The following is a 15,684-nucleotide window of genomic DNA, read 5'->3' as shown; positions in this document are numbered from 1 at the left end:
TGAGGGAAATTTTATCACTAGAAAACATAAGGTAGGTACTGTAAGATTACCAATAGAGTTACTACTTTGTATTACTGAATTGTTAAAAATAACAAAGAAGTTAAAACTCATAATTTTCTATAAGTTTTTAAGCATATTCTGTTAATTTCAATTAATAAATCCCTATAATAAAAATATTCATTCTGAATAAAAACCAATTAAAAATTATTTGAAGAACACTATGGAGCAACTACTTTTGAAAGAAGTAACATGGAAGCTTAACTATTTAGAAAAGCAAAAAACTTTTATGTTTAAACCATCTATCATTATTTCTTGTCAATTTTTTTGGCTGTATTTTCCTTTATAAATCTGCAAACAAAATTCACAAAAAGAATATCCTTAAGGTGCTAACCCCCATTCTGAAAACGGACCCCTTACTTCCTCACCACATTCATATATACCTCCGCGACTGGAGCAAGGGGTAAATAAGTGATTTAAACCAGACCTCTGCATGTGTGTAGGGGTCGGTGGAGTGAGATGGGAGGTAACCATAGCCAACACCAACTGAAGGTGGGATGTCCAGACAGTCATCTTTACCAAGAGGCTGAGTCCCTAATACTTCTCAAACTGGATTTTTGTCACTTGTGAAGTCCAAATTTAACATTCCAACATAAACTGTCATCTAGTAAAGAAATCTGTTAGTAGTAATTACACACACACACTCTCCCCAACCTGCAAACATTTTAGAGAGCTGCAGAGTATACTTTTAGGTAGAGTACCACAGGCCAGGGGTCAGCAAACCTAGCAGTCAATATTTTTTCAGTCTCTAGAAACTAAGAATGTCATCTACTTTTTTTTTTTTTTAAGGGTTGTAAAAAAAGAAAGGAAAGCTATGCAGTGGAAACAGTATATGGACCTAGAAGCCTAAAATATGTAGTACTGGCTCCTTACAGAAAACATTTGCTTTAGCAGGACAAACAGACTCAGGGACATGGACATTGGACTAGTTAGTGGTTACCAGAGGGTAGGGGGCGGGGGAGGAGTGAAGAGGTAGACAGGGTAAAGGGGGTCAAATAAAGGGGGGTAGGGGGAGGGTGAAGTGCCTAAAGGGGATCAAATATATGGTAGCTGAAGGAAACTGGACTCTGGGTGGTAATCACACAATAGAATATATAGATGTCAAATTATAATGTACATCGAAAATTATATAATTGTATTAGCCAACGCCACCCCAATAAACTTAAAAAAAAAATTGCTGACCTCTGCAGAGGCAATAAAAAATAAAAGGATTTTAAAAGAAAAAGTTGCAAAACAGAATGAATAATGACATGCTACATTTTTTGACCAATCAAGTTTATTACTGGTTGACATTTAACAAAGGTTTTCTTTTTTAAAACTCTTCCTCAAATTTGAACTTGGGGACAGTTGAGAGTTCAGAAGGTTCAGGGGGACTCTTCTCACTTTTATTTCGGAATGCTCCTCCCCACCCCTCCAATAAAAAACACCATGGAGCTACCCCGTTTCTGTCAGATTCCAGCAGTTACAAGTCTTTCACACCATCGCAGACAACACTCTTCAAAGTGAGTTCCACAAGAGTTACGATCTGCAATGAAGAGGACCCAACTCAAGAAGTTTAAGAGGAACTAGATCAAATACAGTGAAACCAAGTCTTTTACCACAGGACTACTCAGTCTTAACTCTGCAGGAAGGAGATATCTGTATGCAGTATTTTCCCAACTATTAGACCAGCCCAGGATCTCTGTTTTATCGCCAAGGATAAAACAGAGATTGCCAGTTGTGAAAATGATAATCTGGAGATATTGCCAACAAACTTTCTCCTAACACTAATGAAACATTAACGCAGCTACACTAGGTTTCTACAGCTAGTTGTGACTAAGGCCAAAAGATGGTACAGGTCACGTCCCTAGGAGAATGCCAGCAAATCTCATTTCATTCCCTCATTACAATAAAAGTAAAAGTAACCTCACATAAATCTGTGGAAGCAAATGTATAGACAAACTGCTTCAAATCCTGTCACACAGCCAAGAGACAAATCCTTTCAAATTCTAATAAACTACTATGGTTTTTATTCCCCTTCCCAAGTAGACAGAGGTGGTTACACTGTAAGGATTGGGTCACCAGCACTTCTGTGTTCTATTATTTTAAAAGTTTACTTGGGAAATAAACCATTTTACTGCTTACTTAAGGCTTTATTGTCTGTAGAGAAAAATCTGAGACTTGAGGATTTTGAGAACATGTAACAGTAGGGGGTACTGACATTCAAAGAGAAGTCATCATCTTGGTTAAGATTCTTATGCCTAGTTTATCCAGACTTGGCTCCTTGAATCCCAGGGACCACGCAGACCCTTTCTATTCCACCCCGTTTTCTTCTTCCCCTAAGTCGCCCTACAAACATACGACTGGCCTAAGAAAAGTTGACTATTAGTTGTAATCACTTTTATATAAATTATTTACTATATATGAACTAATTACTGAACTCATACTATATAGAGCAAAAATCGCACATTACTATTAATGGAGATCAACATTATGGTTTTATTTTACTATAAATCTAAATTCATTTCATGCCTACTTAGTGTACATGGTGTTTTGTTACTTTGTCATTGTCTCATGCTGAAGTAAAAGGAGAATCCATGACTAGGTTAAAGTGACTACTAGAAAAGGGCCAAAACAGACATTAATCTGACCTAAGTCAATAATATAAAAAGTCAATGCTTCAATTCTCTTGTCACAAACGAAGGGGATAAATTATAAACAGGTATAGTAAACAGTAATGTTAGCTTTATAATCCAGGGTAGACAAGGAGAATACATTGTTTTAAGAGTCTCATTAGGCACTGGTAAAATACTTAAAAATTGTATGCTACGGAAGAAAAAGAGATTCAAAAAGAAAAAAATAGGGCTTGCTTAAAGTCAATGGAATCCCAAAAATAATATACAGTACTTACAAAATAAATATAACCCACAGTGACAGGAATAGATTATGGAGGCTATTTCTTAACTATCACCTTAGGATGTTATTACTTACTTCAGGGTAACCTTCAAATGAAGCCAAGAAGGAACTTCCGAAACTGAGTTTTTCCATAGTCTGACCAGAGCAGTAATGGAGGTATGTACAAGTACGGTGAAAACAAAGTGGGGTTGCAGTGAAACCAACAGGGGGTGGGGCTTCAAAAACAGTGTTAGCCCAGGTGACCGATAAAAGGTTTTTCAGCAGAGAAAACAAAATAGTTCAAATGACAACAGAGAACCTTAAAGAAATTTACCTGATAAAGGAAATCCTGATACTAAATGAATTCAAGCAAAAGCATGAGATACTAATCTGCAGTGTTGTAAAGGGGAAGAAAGTAAAGACTATATGCCTTTGAAGGCTGCTTATAACACAAGTCTTCCAGATTCCAGTTCTAACCTTTTGGTTATTGACACCAGGGCAAAGTCGCTTGGTAAATACATGGGGTATGAACCTGAATAACACCTGTGAATTTCCAAAGCATGTATTACAGTCCTGCTGTAGTCATAACTTCAGAACTCAGAACTGCTCTTATACAGGGACAGGCGCCCTCATTGTGATCCCTTCAGCATTCTGGAAATTGCCTAACTGAACTGTAACTAATATTTTCATTGATGACGCAACAGGCTCAAAATTACAAAATAAGAAGTCTCCACAATAAAAAAACAATTGTTGTCATACGTTAGTGTAACATCTGGTTATTCTCTTTTGTTTTTGAATCCAGTCAGTGACACCTGTGAGCCAAATTAAAGGGACTATTTCAAGAAAGTGGAACACCCTTAAGAGTTAACTCAATTCCTACCATAAATATTTATGAAAGAATACAGTATTTTTTTTAAAAAAGTGAATCCATAGTGATGCTGAATAGTACATAATGTTAATTATTCTTAATCAAAAATTTAAACTCTGTGTAGGTACAATTGTGCTTAAAACACTATCCCAAAAAAATCAATCTCTAAATAACAAGATATTTTTTCAGTATTGGTTAATTTGGAAGATGGGGGTAAGACAGATTAGGGTAGGTTTAAAAGATTTTTTTTTTTTAACAGGGAAAGAAACCCTCTGTGAATTAAACTCTCCACCCCTGCCCACGCACATACCCCAATGCAAAGAGATATAAAATTCCTTTGAAAATATTTTTAATCGAATAAAAGACACTGAAATTTTCCTAATAGGAAAAACTCTTGAAAAGAAAAATAAAAAGACGTGGTTAAAAAAGAGTCAGATGAGACTTCAATGTGCTATACTATCACAACGGAAAACATCCTGATTTCTCACAGAATTGGTCACTGATTTTACATTAAAATAGTTTTATACAAACTGTTTTTGCTAAATTTGGTTTATTCTAGCATTGATAATAAAGAATAAAAATCTGTAAGTTTGCCCTCCTTAAGAAATTTTAAAAGAAAGTATGTTTACCCAAACTCTCCCCAGGAGATACACTAATTTTTTTACAGGTATTTTTAAAGGAAAAAAGCTACTAAAATATTTTACAACTTTCCTGAGATTTCACTGAAATAAAACACATTTATTTTCGAGTGTACAATCTGGTAGGTTTTGGCATATGTATACGTTATAACCAAAATCCACATAAAAACAGTCATTCCCAAATTTCTCTTCTGCCTCTCCCCACTCCCAGAAAAGCACTGATCTGGCTTTGTCATTATTGATTACTTTGCATTGTCCAGAATTTTATAAAAGTGGAACCATACAGCATGTACTCTTCTCTTTTTTTTATTAGAATATTAAGCATAATCATCATAAGATTCACCTATGTTGTATACCTCAATAGTTTATTCCTCTTTACTGAATAGAAATGCATGTAGGATATACTGAAAATTGCTGATCCACTCATCTGTTGGTGGGTACTTGGGTTATGCCTGTATGGCTACTACAACTAACACTACCACTAACAACTGTATTCAAAATCTTTGTATACGCGTTTTAATTTTGCTTGACTAAATATTTAAGAATAAAATAAACGGCTGGGCCATATGTCAGGGGTCTTTAACTTAAGAAAGTGCCAAATTATTTTCCAAAGTTATACCATTTTGTATACTCACTCCAGTGTAGGAGTGCATTAGTGGTTCCTAATAGGTATATAGTGGTATCCCACTGTGATCTTAATTTACATTTTTCTAATGGTTATTTGTCATATGTATATATTGTTTAAAGAAGTATCTATTCAAATCATTTTCCTATTTAATAAATAAGTAATTTCCTTTTTATTGACTTTGAGAGTTCCTTTCATAATCTGAATATGAGTGCTTTATTCCTAATTTTGATGAGGTAAATCAAAGTCTTTTTTCCACAGATATGCTTTTGGTGTTATATCTAAGAAATCTTTGACTAACCCAAGATCACAAAGATTTTTCTCCTTTAATGCTGTATAATTTAAAGTTTTAGTTTTAGGTCAATTTCAAGCTAATTTTTATGTATGGTTTTAGGTATGAATCATAGTTATTTTGTGTATATAAATACACAAGAGCATATGGATATCCAATTGCTCCAGAATTCTTTGTTAAAAACCCTTTAACTATAAATTGCCTTTCCACACCTTGATTGAAAAATACGTATCTCAAGGATAATTTCCATTCACTGTTCTGTTACAGTGATCTACTTGGCTATCTTTACACCAATAATCTTGATTACTGTAGCTTTATATCAAGTTTTGCAATCAGGTAGTACAAGTTCTTGCTGTTCTTTTTCAAGTTTGACTATTCTAGGTCATTTGGATTTCCATTTAAATTTTAAAAACAGCTTGTCAACTGCTACAAAAAAGCCTAATGGGATTTTCACTGAAATTATATTGAATCCATAGATGATTTTGGAAAGAAGTGACCTTTAAACAATGTTGAGTCTTCTGCTCAAAGAACATTTATTTAGGATTTCAAGTTCTCTTCAGGAATGTTTGGTACTGTTCAGTGTAGTTTTAGTACAATATAGTTTTAGAAAATCTGTTAGTTTTTCCCCGAAAAAGTACATATTTTTGATGCTATTGTAAACAGAATTATTTTTCCAATTTTAATTTCCCACTATTCATAACTAGTATGGAAAATAGTATATTTTATATATTGATCATGTATATCCTACAACTTTGTTAAACTCACTTATTAATTCTAGTAGTTTTGAAGACTCTGTAGAAGTTCCTATATAGATGATCTTGACGTCTGCAAATAAAAAGTTTTACTTCTTTCTTTCCAATCTGGTTGCCTTTCATTTCTTTTTCTAGTCTTACTGTACTATATAGAACCTTTACCACAATGCTAAATGAAAGTACTGAGAGCAGACACTTTTGCATTGTTCCTGATCTTGAGAGCAAACATTCAGTCTTTCACAATTAAGTGTGTGTTAAATATTTTTTTTTCATGTGTATCTTTTATCAAAATAAGGAAATTCCCTTCTATTCCTAGTTGGATTTTTTATTAGAAATGAATGTCACAAGCTTTTTCTAAATCCCTTGAGATGACCATGATTTTCCTTTTTTGTTCTGTTAATATAGTGAATAACACTGATTTCTATTTCTGACATAAATCTCATTAGGTCATAATGTATTACCCCTTCGATATGTTGTTATTCATTCTAAAAATCTGTTGACTTTTTACTCTGTGTTCACAAGGAATATTGGTCTATGGTTTTATTTTATTGTAATGTCTTTGCTTTTAATAACATGGCAATGCTGTCCTCACAGAATGAATTGGGAAGCATGTCCTGCTCTTCAATTTTCTGGAAGAGTATATATAGATTGACATGATTTATTTCTTAAATGTACGGTAGAGTTCAACAGTAAAATCATCTGAGCCTGTAGTTTTCTTTATGGGAAGACATATAATTACAAATTCAATTTCTTTAGCTATAAAGGCTGTTTCTTCTTGAGTAAGCTCGAGCAGTTTGCTAGTTTCAAGAAATTTGTACATTTCTTCAAAAGTTGTATAATTTATTAGCAGAAAGTTATTTGTAATATTTGCTTGTTATTCTTTAAATATCTGTAAAATCTGTAGTGATGTCACCTTCCTCATTTTTGACAGTAATTTGTACAGAATCAGATTTCCATTGGATATGACTATCCTGCTTTGAAGAAGTTCTTTAACATTTCTTGTAGGTCATGCTTGTTTGTGATTATTTTTTAGTTTTTTATGTCTATAAAGGTCTTAATTTTGCCTCCGTTGGGTATAAAATTTTAGGTTGCTATATTTCTCTCCTTGGGTACTTTAAAGCTCTTGCTCCACTGTCTTCTACCTCACCAGGTTTCAGATGAAAAACCTCCTGTCATCCTTATTTTTGTTCCTCTGTATATAATTTATCTTTCTCCTCTTTTGCTTCTAAAATTTTCTCTTTATCGCTGACTTTAAGCAATTTGATTATGATGTGCTTCAGTGTAAGTTTTGCACTTGAGGTTCACTGAGTTTCTTGGGACAGTTTTCTTCAAATTTAGAAAATGTTCAGCTGTTATTTCTTCACATATTCTTTTAGTTATACCCTCTCCCACCCCCTTGATGTCTCCAATTACATGTATCTTAATCCTCTTGAATAAAAAACACAGCTCACTAGCATATTTTTTTTTTCAGACTTTTCTCTGAGTGATTCACTTTGGATAGTTTCTACTGCCATGTCTTCAAGTTCACTAATCTTTCATTAGTGGTGCATTTCTGTAATTTTGAGAAGAGGTACAATTTGTAGTACTGAATGAACTTTAGAAATTCTTTCCTCTAATTCTTTGGGTTGGTTCTCCTCCACACCCCTAACCTTGGGTAGTTTCCTCACACATATGTGCTGATCAATACTCAGCTGAAGACTGAGAGAACCTCTGCAGATCTCTGGAACTCTGTGCAGCACTTTCCTCTCCATTTCTCTGCCCTGGAAACTCTAGCCACCTTGGCCTCTCTCGATTCCCAACTCCATCACTTCAACTCATGGTGCTTACTAGGCTCCACCTGGATTCCCCTCCTTCTATCATGTCCTGAAAACTCTCTCCAGGCACTAAGCTGGAGCAATTGCAGGGCTCACCTCATTTGTCTCCTGTCTCTCAAGGATCACTGTCCTTTCTTGCCTGCCGTCCAATATCTTGAAAACCGCTGTTTCATATATTTTTGTCCAGGTTTTTAGTTGTTTCAGGCCGAAGAGTAATTCCAGTCCCTGTTACTCCATCCTGGCCAGAAGCGGGCAGTCCTAAAAGCTACTAAAATTTTCCAAACAGGGATAACTGCTTAAAGGGTAAATGGAAAATCATAATAAAGTAGATGGGACCTAACTATATTATTGTATATATTTATGGAAAGGAATTTTTCCTTATATTTATTATCATTGTCTTGACTGCTATTTTTATAGAGGTGTCCATTAAAGTAACTAATTTATTCATCAAAATATATTTTATTGTTAGGAGTCACTCCAACCTATTGCTGTTGGTAATGAAATAAAAATATTTATCTATTAAATTTTAAATTTCAAAATGTCTATATATGTGAATTAAGCAATTCCACTTAGAATTCTTTCAAGACATATAAAAATAAGTAATTAAAAATATTATTTACACGGACCTGTAAGACAAGTTATATTTTCTGAGCCCACTTGATCTGGAATATTTATGTAATACCTTTTTTAAAAAGTTTTTTTTTAAAAAAATATTGAAGCTAATTTCAAACTTACAGAAAAGTTGCAAAAGTAATACAAGAATTCCTAGACCCTTTCCCTAGATTCCCCAAATTTGTTAACATGTTACCATATTGGTATACTACATTTTAAAATATTTAATAGCACACTGTGGACATAAAACCCCTTTACCCAAAATACTTCAGTGTTTATTTCCTAAAACAAAGACACTCTCATACAATCACAATGCGATTATCACTGATAGAATATTTGTATCCACAGGTTTTACTCAACATGCTGCTATTGTCTCACTAATGTTCTTTATTAGAGGGAGGGGAAGGAGCAGTATTGAGAAACTACCACCATCAAGCCAAATCAGGATAACCACCAGTTTTTCAAAATTCAGTTGAGCTGCAAAAGATATGCCGATGTTTGTTTATATGTTTTCTACGGCTGATTGGGGGATAAACGAAGAGTTGAAAAGTCACAAAAGACTCGGTATGGCTTGAAAAGCCCCACATGTTTCTTAATTGGCCCATTACAGAAAACGTTTTCCAACTCCAACTTTAGAGCAAAAGAAAATTTTCTCCTGGTCTAGGATTTAGTTGAATTTAGTTGTCATGTCTTGTTGATCTCCTTTAATCTGGAATTCCTGTCTTTGTTTTTCATGATCTTGAAAATTCTGAAGAGTAAATGCCATTAATTTTATAGAATGTCCCTCGTTTATGCCTGTTTGATGTTTAAGCATTGCAGTGACAACCCTATAAAAGTGATATTGTGTCCCTCTCGGGATGCACATAATATGTATTTGTCCATTACTGGTGGTGTTAATTTCGATCACTTAATTAAAGTGGCATCTGCTGAGTTTCCTCACTGTCATGTTATTATTTTTTGCTTTATAATTAGTACATGCTTTGTGAGGGCACACTTAGAGACTATGTAAATATTTTGTTTCTCATTAGATTTTAAACCAATAGTTTAAGCACTCATTGATGATTTTTTGCTTTAAACAATTAACACTGTAGTGGTTACCAAAGTGTGATTTTCTGGTTCCATCATTCCTTCTACATTAGGTAGATTTCTTCTGTAAGGAAAAGCTATCTCCTCTCCTCTATTTACTGAATCATTTTTTAACTTGCTGTAGACTTCTAAATTGTCATTATATGGGTTTGAATCCATTACTATTATTATTAATTTTGATGATTGAAGTGCCTATGACTTGGCTACAGGGAGCCTCTTCAAGCTGGCTCCCTTTGAGTCCTGCTGGCATGTCCCCATCATTCTCTGAGTACGACAGCTTTTTAAAAGTGGAAAAAAGTGGAAATGGCTATCAATATGAAATGTAAAATAAAGACAGTATAAAGACAATGTAGAGAACGAGGCAAAAGATATACAATTAAGAGGTATTAAAAGATATAGAACAATGGTCAAGTATGATGTCAGACTTTAAAAAAAAATGACAGGCGTGTTTTATATGTATACAATTTTCTTAAAAGATACTAACAATTCAGTGCTAGCATTAACTCTAGGACTAAAACTATTGAACTGAGCATCTTACTTTTTATTTTACAACCACTGATTGTTAGAATTTTTTTAAATCGTTTTCAATACTTTTAAATTTAATATTTGTAATTAAAATTAATTAAATTATAGACTCATTAAAAATGGGTAAAATCTTTGGTTTCCTATAGAATTCTTTTCTAAAAGCATTTATTAAGTAACTTTCAAGTGGCACTTAAAATCAACAAATTGTGATAAGCTAAATGCAGCTAGATATAGCAAGCTATCTTTACACTGCAGCCCGTGTTATATAAATTACATGATACCCAAAGATTAATTGTTCAAAGGTTTCATTTTCCCCTTTGAACTCCACCCTCTTATCCTGTTTTCTGTTTTTTGTTTTTTGTTTTTTTTTTGGTGAGGGAGGGGATGTGGGATAGGAAAGATGATAATAAGCTTATAATCTAGATACCAATATTTCATAAACTTATTTTCAAGAGGACCTAATACAGTTTCTAAAATGATAGGATCCAATACTTTTATGAAATGTTTGAGTGAAAGGCTAACATAATGCTTACCTAGTGAGCCGTTTAGGTGGAGGTCGCTCACCAAATTTTCTGGAAAAAATAAGAAAAAAAAATTAAATAGGCTGTATGTAATCCTCCTCAGCCAGTGTTTTAGGAACTATGAAATCTCCTCTATAATGTATACTTCACCCCTACCGAAGACCAGTGTGAAGAGAAATCTTCTAGTAAACATCTATACCCAGAAATAACAAAATACATACTTTAAAATGGTTCCTAAACAAATATAACACACCCCAAGTGGACCTTACACATCCACTATGAGTATGCAGCACACTGATTAGATGTGTGCTAGGTACCTTTCAGACATCCTGCAAAAAAACCACTAACCAAAGACTTTCATCTCACACAATCTGCAGCACCCAGGAAAATCCTCACAGCTCAAGAGGTAGTGCAGAGTTCACAAGAGTTTATCAGGTGCTGGCACTATGCTATACATTTTTTATACATTATACTCTAATCGTTATAACCTAATTCCACAAGGAACATACTGGCCCATTTCTAAAGATGTAGAAAGCGACATGCCCAATGTCACAAAGCAAATTAACTGGAAGGCAGAGTTAAAATTTAAACCTAGATGTCGACTACTTCACTAGTTTATGATTCAGCACCCTTCAAAAAGAAATAGGCTAAATGAACAGAACTGGCTGGGAAAGGGGCGAAGAGAAACGCACGAGCAAAGACAAGAAAACATAATTTAGGCTGGAATTAGAATGCAGCATTGATGTTAAAAGAAAGGCTCTAGGGTAAGACTGGCTGGGTTCAAATCCATGATTTGGTATTTACTTACTGTGTAACCCTAAAGTTACCCGACTTTCTAGACCTCAGCTTCCTCATCTGTAAAAAGGGAACAAGGGTTGTACTTACATCAAGAGTTGCTGAAAGGATTAAATGTGTTAATATACAGAAAACACATAGAATAGTGCTTGAAATGCAGTAAGTGCTCAATAAATGTTAGTGATTACAGCTGACCCTTGGACAACATGGGTTTGAAACGCACAGGTCCACTTATACATGGGTTTTGTTTTATTTTTTCAATAAATAACATAAATGTATTTTCTTATGATTTTCTTAATAATATTTTCTTTTCCCTAGCTTACTTTATTCTAAGAAAACAGTAAATAATACATAGAACATACAAAACATGTGTTAATCAACTGTTTGTTATTGGTAAGGCATCTGGTCAACAGCCAGCTATTAGTAAAGAGTTTAGAATATCAAAAGTTATACTCAGATTTTTGACTGTGCAGGGGGGGTTGTACCCCTAACTTCCATGTTGTTCAAGGGTGAACTGTATTACTCTTTTTTAGTTATACATAGTTAAGCTAAAATAACAAAAGAAGTCAACTGTGAGGTTAAGAAAGATAGGTTTAAGAAGAAGAAATTAATTCTTAAGTGATGACCTATTTCCTTCAAAATAGGAAGTGAAGTCTTCTGAAAAAGATGATGGAGGTACAGCACTTGAAGAAACAAAACCAAGAGAATTTTTTAAATTTTCTTTTTAAAGCAAGATTGTGGTTATTAAACAGGTTAAGTAGCTTGTTCATAATCAGATGTAGGCTGTAGAGCTTAATTTGACTTAAGATTTCTCTGTATTTGTGATGTTCCATAAAATTACTAACTTTGATGATAAAAGTCTTTGAATCCCATGCAGTTCATTTCATAGAGTAATTTAATGCTATGTGACATTGTTTAGGATCTCATAATTTTCAAGCAATGGGTGTCTGTGACTTTGAATACTTTGGTGTTTTCATTAACTCTGAAATACTGAAAAGTGACTTTAACTGAAGCAGCACGAAAAAATGAGTAAATAACCCACATTTTTGTAAAAAATTTTTATTATTTTCTTTGATTCCATCCTATAGAATATTCTAATTGTAAAATATCAAAAAACAAAATGCAATGTTTTACTAGTAACATTAGCAAGGCTGCTGAAGACCATAGGTTTAAATAACACTAAACTGTTGGCTAATCCATGAATTACAATTATGGAATCAAAGGCAAAAATCTACTCTTGAATCTTTTTTCACAGGAGTTTTTTGAACCTTTGAAACTGATTAAATGTAGCATTATAGCATATGATAAAAATAAAACTGCCTCACTATATTAGATATAAAACAAACATGTTTAAACCAGTTCACACACACACACACAAAATTTCTTTGCATAAATATTTTAAAAGCAGAATAATATTCTATAAAGAGAAACAAAGTGGGGTGTGGCCAGAATCTACCTAAGGGCTTAAAATGGTGGAAATTTTAAAGACAGTCAACAAATGAGATAAAAACTTCTGCTAATACCCCAACCATCAAGCACGCTCTGGGATCAAACACCGGATTAACACAGTGTTATTAGTCACTAGTAGGAGACCCACTGCACTCAAAATTCAAGTGTCGATTGTTTTTTAGTGCTTTCAAAATTAGATTCGCAACTTAATGTAAACTATGGTCTTCTTTGGACATGCCTAGTAGATAGTCAACAATTAAATTACAGAGCATGCTTGTACAACTTCCCTCCTGTGCCTTAGGAAACATAAGCAAGAGAACTCAACAGTTTGCCTGCTGAGTTTCAAAATGATACATCATTCCATCTAGGTGTCATCCCCAGGCTAGGAATCTTCTAAATCTTAATAAGATCAAGTTGCTTCTCCAGAACATAATGAAGCAGCTAATAATTTTTGTGTGCATCTCAATCCTCTTTAATGCATATGCCATCATATGTCTATTTATAAAACTAAATGGTTACCGCATCTACTGGAATGGGAAAATAGGTTTTCTGAGAAAACTCATGAAAGCCTTTAATAGGTTTACAATGAATAATTCTTAGGGTCACAACTGAACTAAATTCTAATTATTTAATAAAATTCATAGGTCTACGCATTAACAACCTAGTACTATATGCATCCTGCACTTTTCAAGATGTATTTTCCACTACTAATCTTATGTGTAATGAACAAAAAAACTTCAAGAATTATCTATTACAAAAAGAATGTCCATCTTTACTCACAAATGACATAAGAAAATTCATAATTTAGTATTTATATCAGACAATTAAAATAACTTTGCAGCAGAAATGAAAACAGCTATCAATCACTCAGAGACTGATTATCATTTAAAGATTTAAGTTCTGTCTCTCCTTCTTGCAACGGGCAATAGTGAAATAGGCAGGTACAAATTTTTATTTTGAATTATACTTTAAAAACAAGTGTCTATCAACATGATCTGGGCTGACAACTGAACCAGAAATAAGCCTGGACCAAGTTTAGACCACTTTTATGTAAGATTCTTTTCATATCAGGTCTATGGTATATTTAACATTGCAAAAAAATCTAAATCCTTAAGTGCCATAAAAACACTCAATATTATGAAATACTGAGTTAATTCCTCACACTAAGAGTCACTGCTATCCAAATTATCTTTTTATATAATAGACTGTCCAATCTCATTTGCATGAGGTTTCTCAAATTTTATGCATACTAATAACACATAGTTCTGACTAAATGTAATGATCAAAACAGTTATATATTTAAAGGAAAAAAGTTATGAATCTGGCCTGTTTTTTAAAGTAACGAGCAAAAGTAAATATAAAGTTGATTATATTCCAACCCATGTCCATTCCTTCTTGTTCTGCTCTATAAACTTTTCCCTCATATTGAGCCAGGCAAACGAAATACGAAAATCTGTATGTCATCATTACCTACTAGTGATCATATAATAAATACTATGGCTCAAGAAAATTTACATTATCCAAAATATCTATCGTAATTATAATTTGAAGCTAGCAAATTCATTTTACTTAATCTTCACTAGCTTTCCCTTTCTAAAATAACAATGATTTTTATTCAAAATAAAAGCTGGGGAAATATTAATTATTGTAGTTAAATCTATTTTCATATTCCTGGAAGTGTGAAAAAATTTTTAAAAGTTGTCATTAATCATTAAACATAGTAATTCCTACCTGTAAACATTATTGAAATTCCTCCTTATCCTCTAACCCATTAAAATTTTTAAATAAGTTAAAAACTTGTATACACATTACACTTATATTCACACTTCCTTTTTGCTCACCATGGAGATGTAATATTGTTTTCTTCCACAATAGATACATTTCCGTCTACACTTACCAATCTGTTAAGGAAGTATATGACCACAAACATATTGAAAAAAAAACATGATAAAACTTATCAAAACTTCACCATCTTAACACCTTTTCTAACTAATATATGCTCCATATGAGAAAATCAAGTCAAAAATCAAAAAGAGGGAAACAAGAAAAAATTTTTTAGAGTATAGAACGATTTAGTAATTGTACTCCTACAAAACAGAAATCTGATATTATCTAGAATATTGTCTAGTAACACTAGAACTTCGATTTTAAAAACAGGTCCCTGGAAAAGGTAGCTCAAGTTATGTAGGAAACTCATCTGCCCTTGCATTGTGGAACTAAAAGAAATTTCCTCTATTTTTCTGTATTTTACAAACTTTCTGCTTAATGCAGAAATGAGATTAAAATAAAAAGATTAAAATAAATTAAGGTAATAAACTCTGGTGCAGTATTTGCAGGAAAAAAAGTAGAAAAGAAAGCATAAACAATCCACACCCATAATTAAACCAAATCTGCTATAAACAGTATGTAAGTTTTATACAGTTCAAAAGCACTGGAATTTTTGAACTATGACTTAAGAAAGTGAAACAAAAAAGCACTTAATTGGGGAAAATTTAGGAAATGGTTCATAATCTCAAGGATGTATACATGATCATTCCACAAGTAAGAAGGAAACAAATAGGTGATTTACATTATTACTATATTCTGTGAAAACATTTAACATGAAAAGCAAAACAATGGTATTAGGAAGCTGTTTAGTAATTTGCTCACAAAAAATTACAAGAAGCCAATTAGAAAAGAATTGTCTCCAGATTCATTCGATCACCTAGTAGGGACCAAGTATAGGTACTTGGCATTCATCAGTGAACAAGAGACACAAAACCATGCCCTAATGGAC

At 33.2% G+C, this 15,684-nt stretch overlaps 1 protein-coding gene across 7 annotated transcripts in view; it reads right to left on the bottom strand.

Annotated features, from left to right (window-relative positions):
* RBPJ (recombination signal binding protein for immunoglobulin kappa J region) overlaps nucleotides 1–15,684 on the bottom strand; it is a 96,920-nt gene that overhangs the window by 29,906 nt on the left and 51,330 nt on the right. For 5 of the 7 annotated variants that reach the window (XM_036227572.1, XM_016135618.2, XM_036227569.1 and 2 more), the window contains one exon: nucleotides 10,677–10,715. The exons of 1 other annotated variant lie outside the window; for it this stretch is intronic. In XM_036227572.1, coding sequence (XP_036083465.1) covers nucleotides 10,677–10,715 — 39 coding nt within the window. Of the gene's footprint in view, nucleotides 1–8,016; nucleotides 8,189–10,676; nucleotides 10,716–15,684 lie in introns of those variants that run through there. One more of the 7 variants, XM_036227574.1, reaches the window with a different exon arrangement.

This window comes from Rousettus aegyptiacus, unplaced genomic scaffold (genome assembly GCF_014176215.1).
Source record: "Rousettus aegyptiacus isolate mRouAeg1 unplaced genomic scaffold, mRouAeg1.p scaffold_m13_p_10, whole genome shotgun sequence".
NCBI lineage: Eukaryota > Metazoa > Chordata > Mammalia > Chiroptera > Pteropodidae > Rousettus > Rousettus aegyptiacus.
Note: the sequence above shows the minus strand (reverse complement) of the source record. Positions and strands in the feature narration are given on the sequence as shown.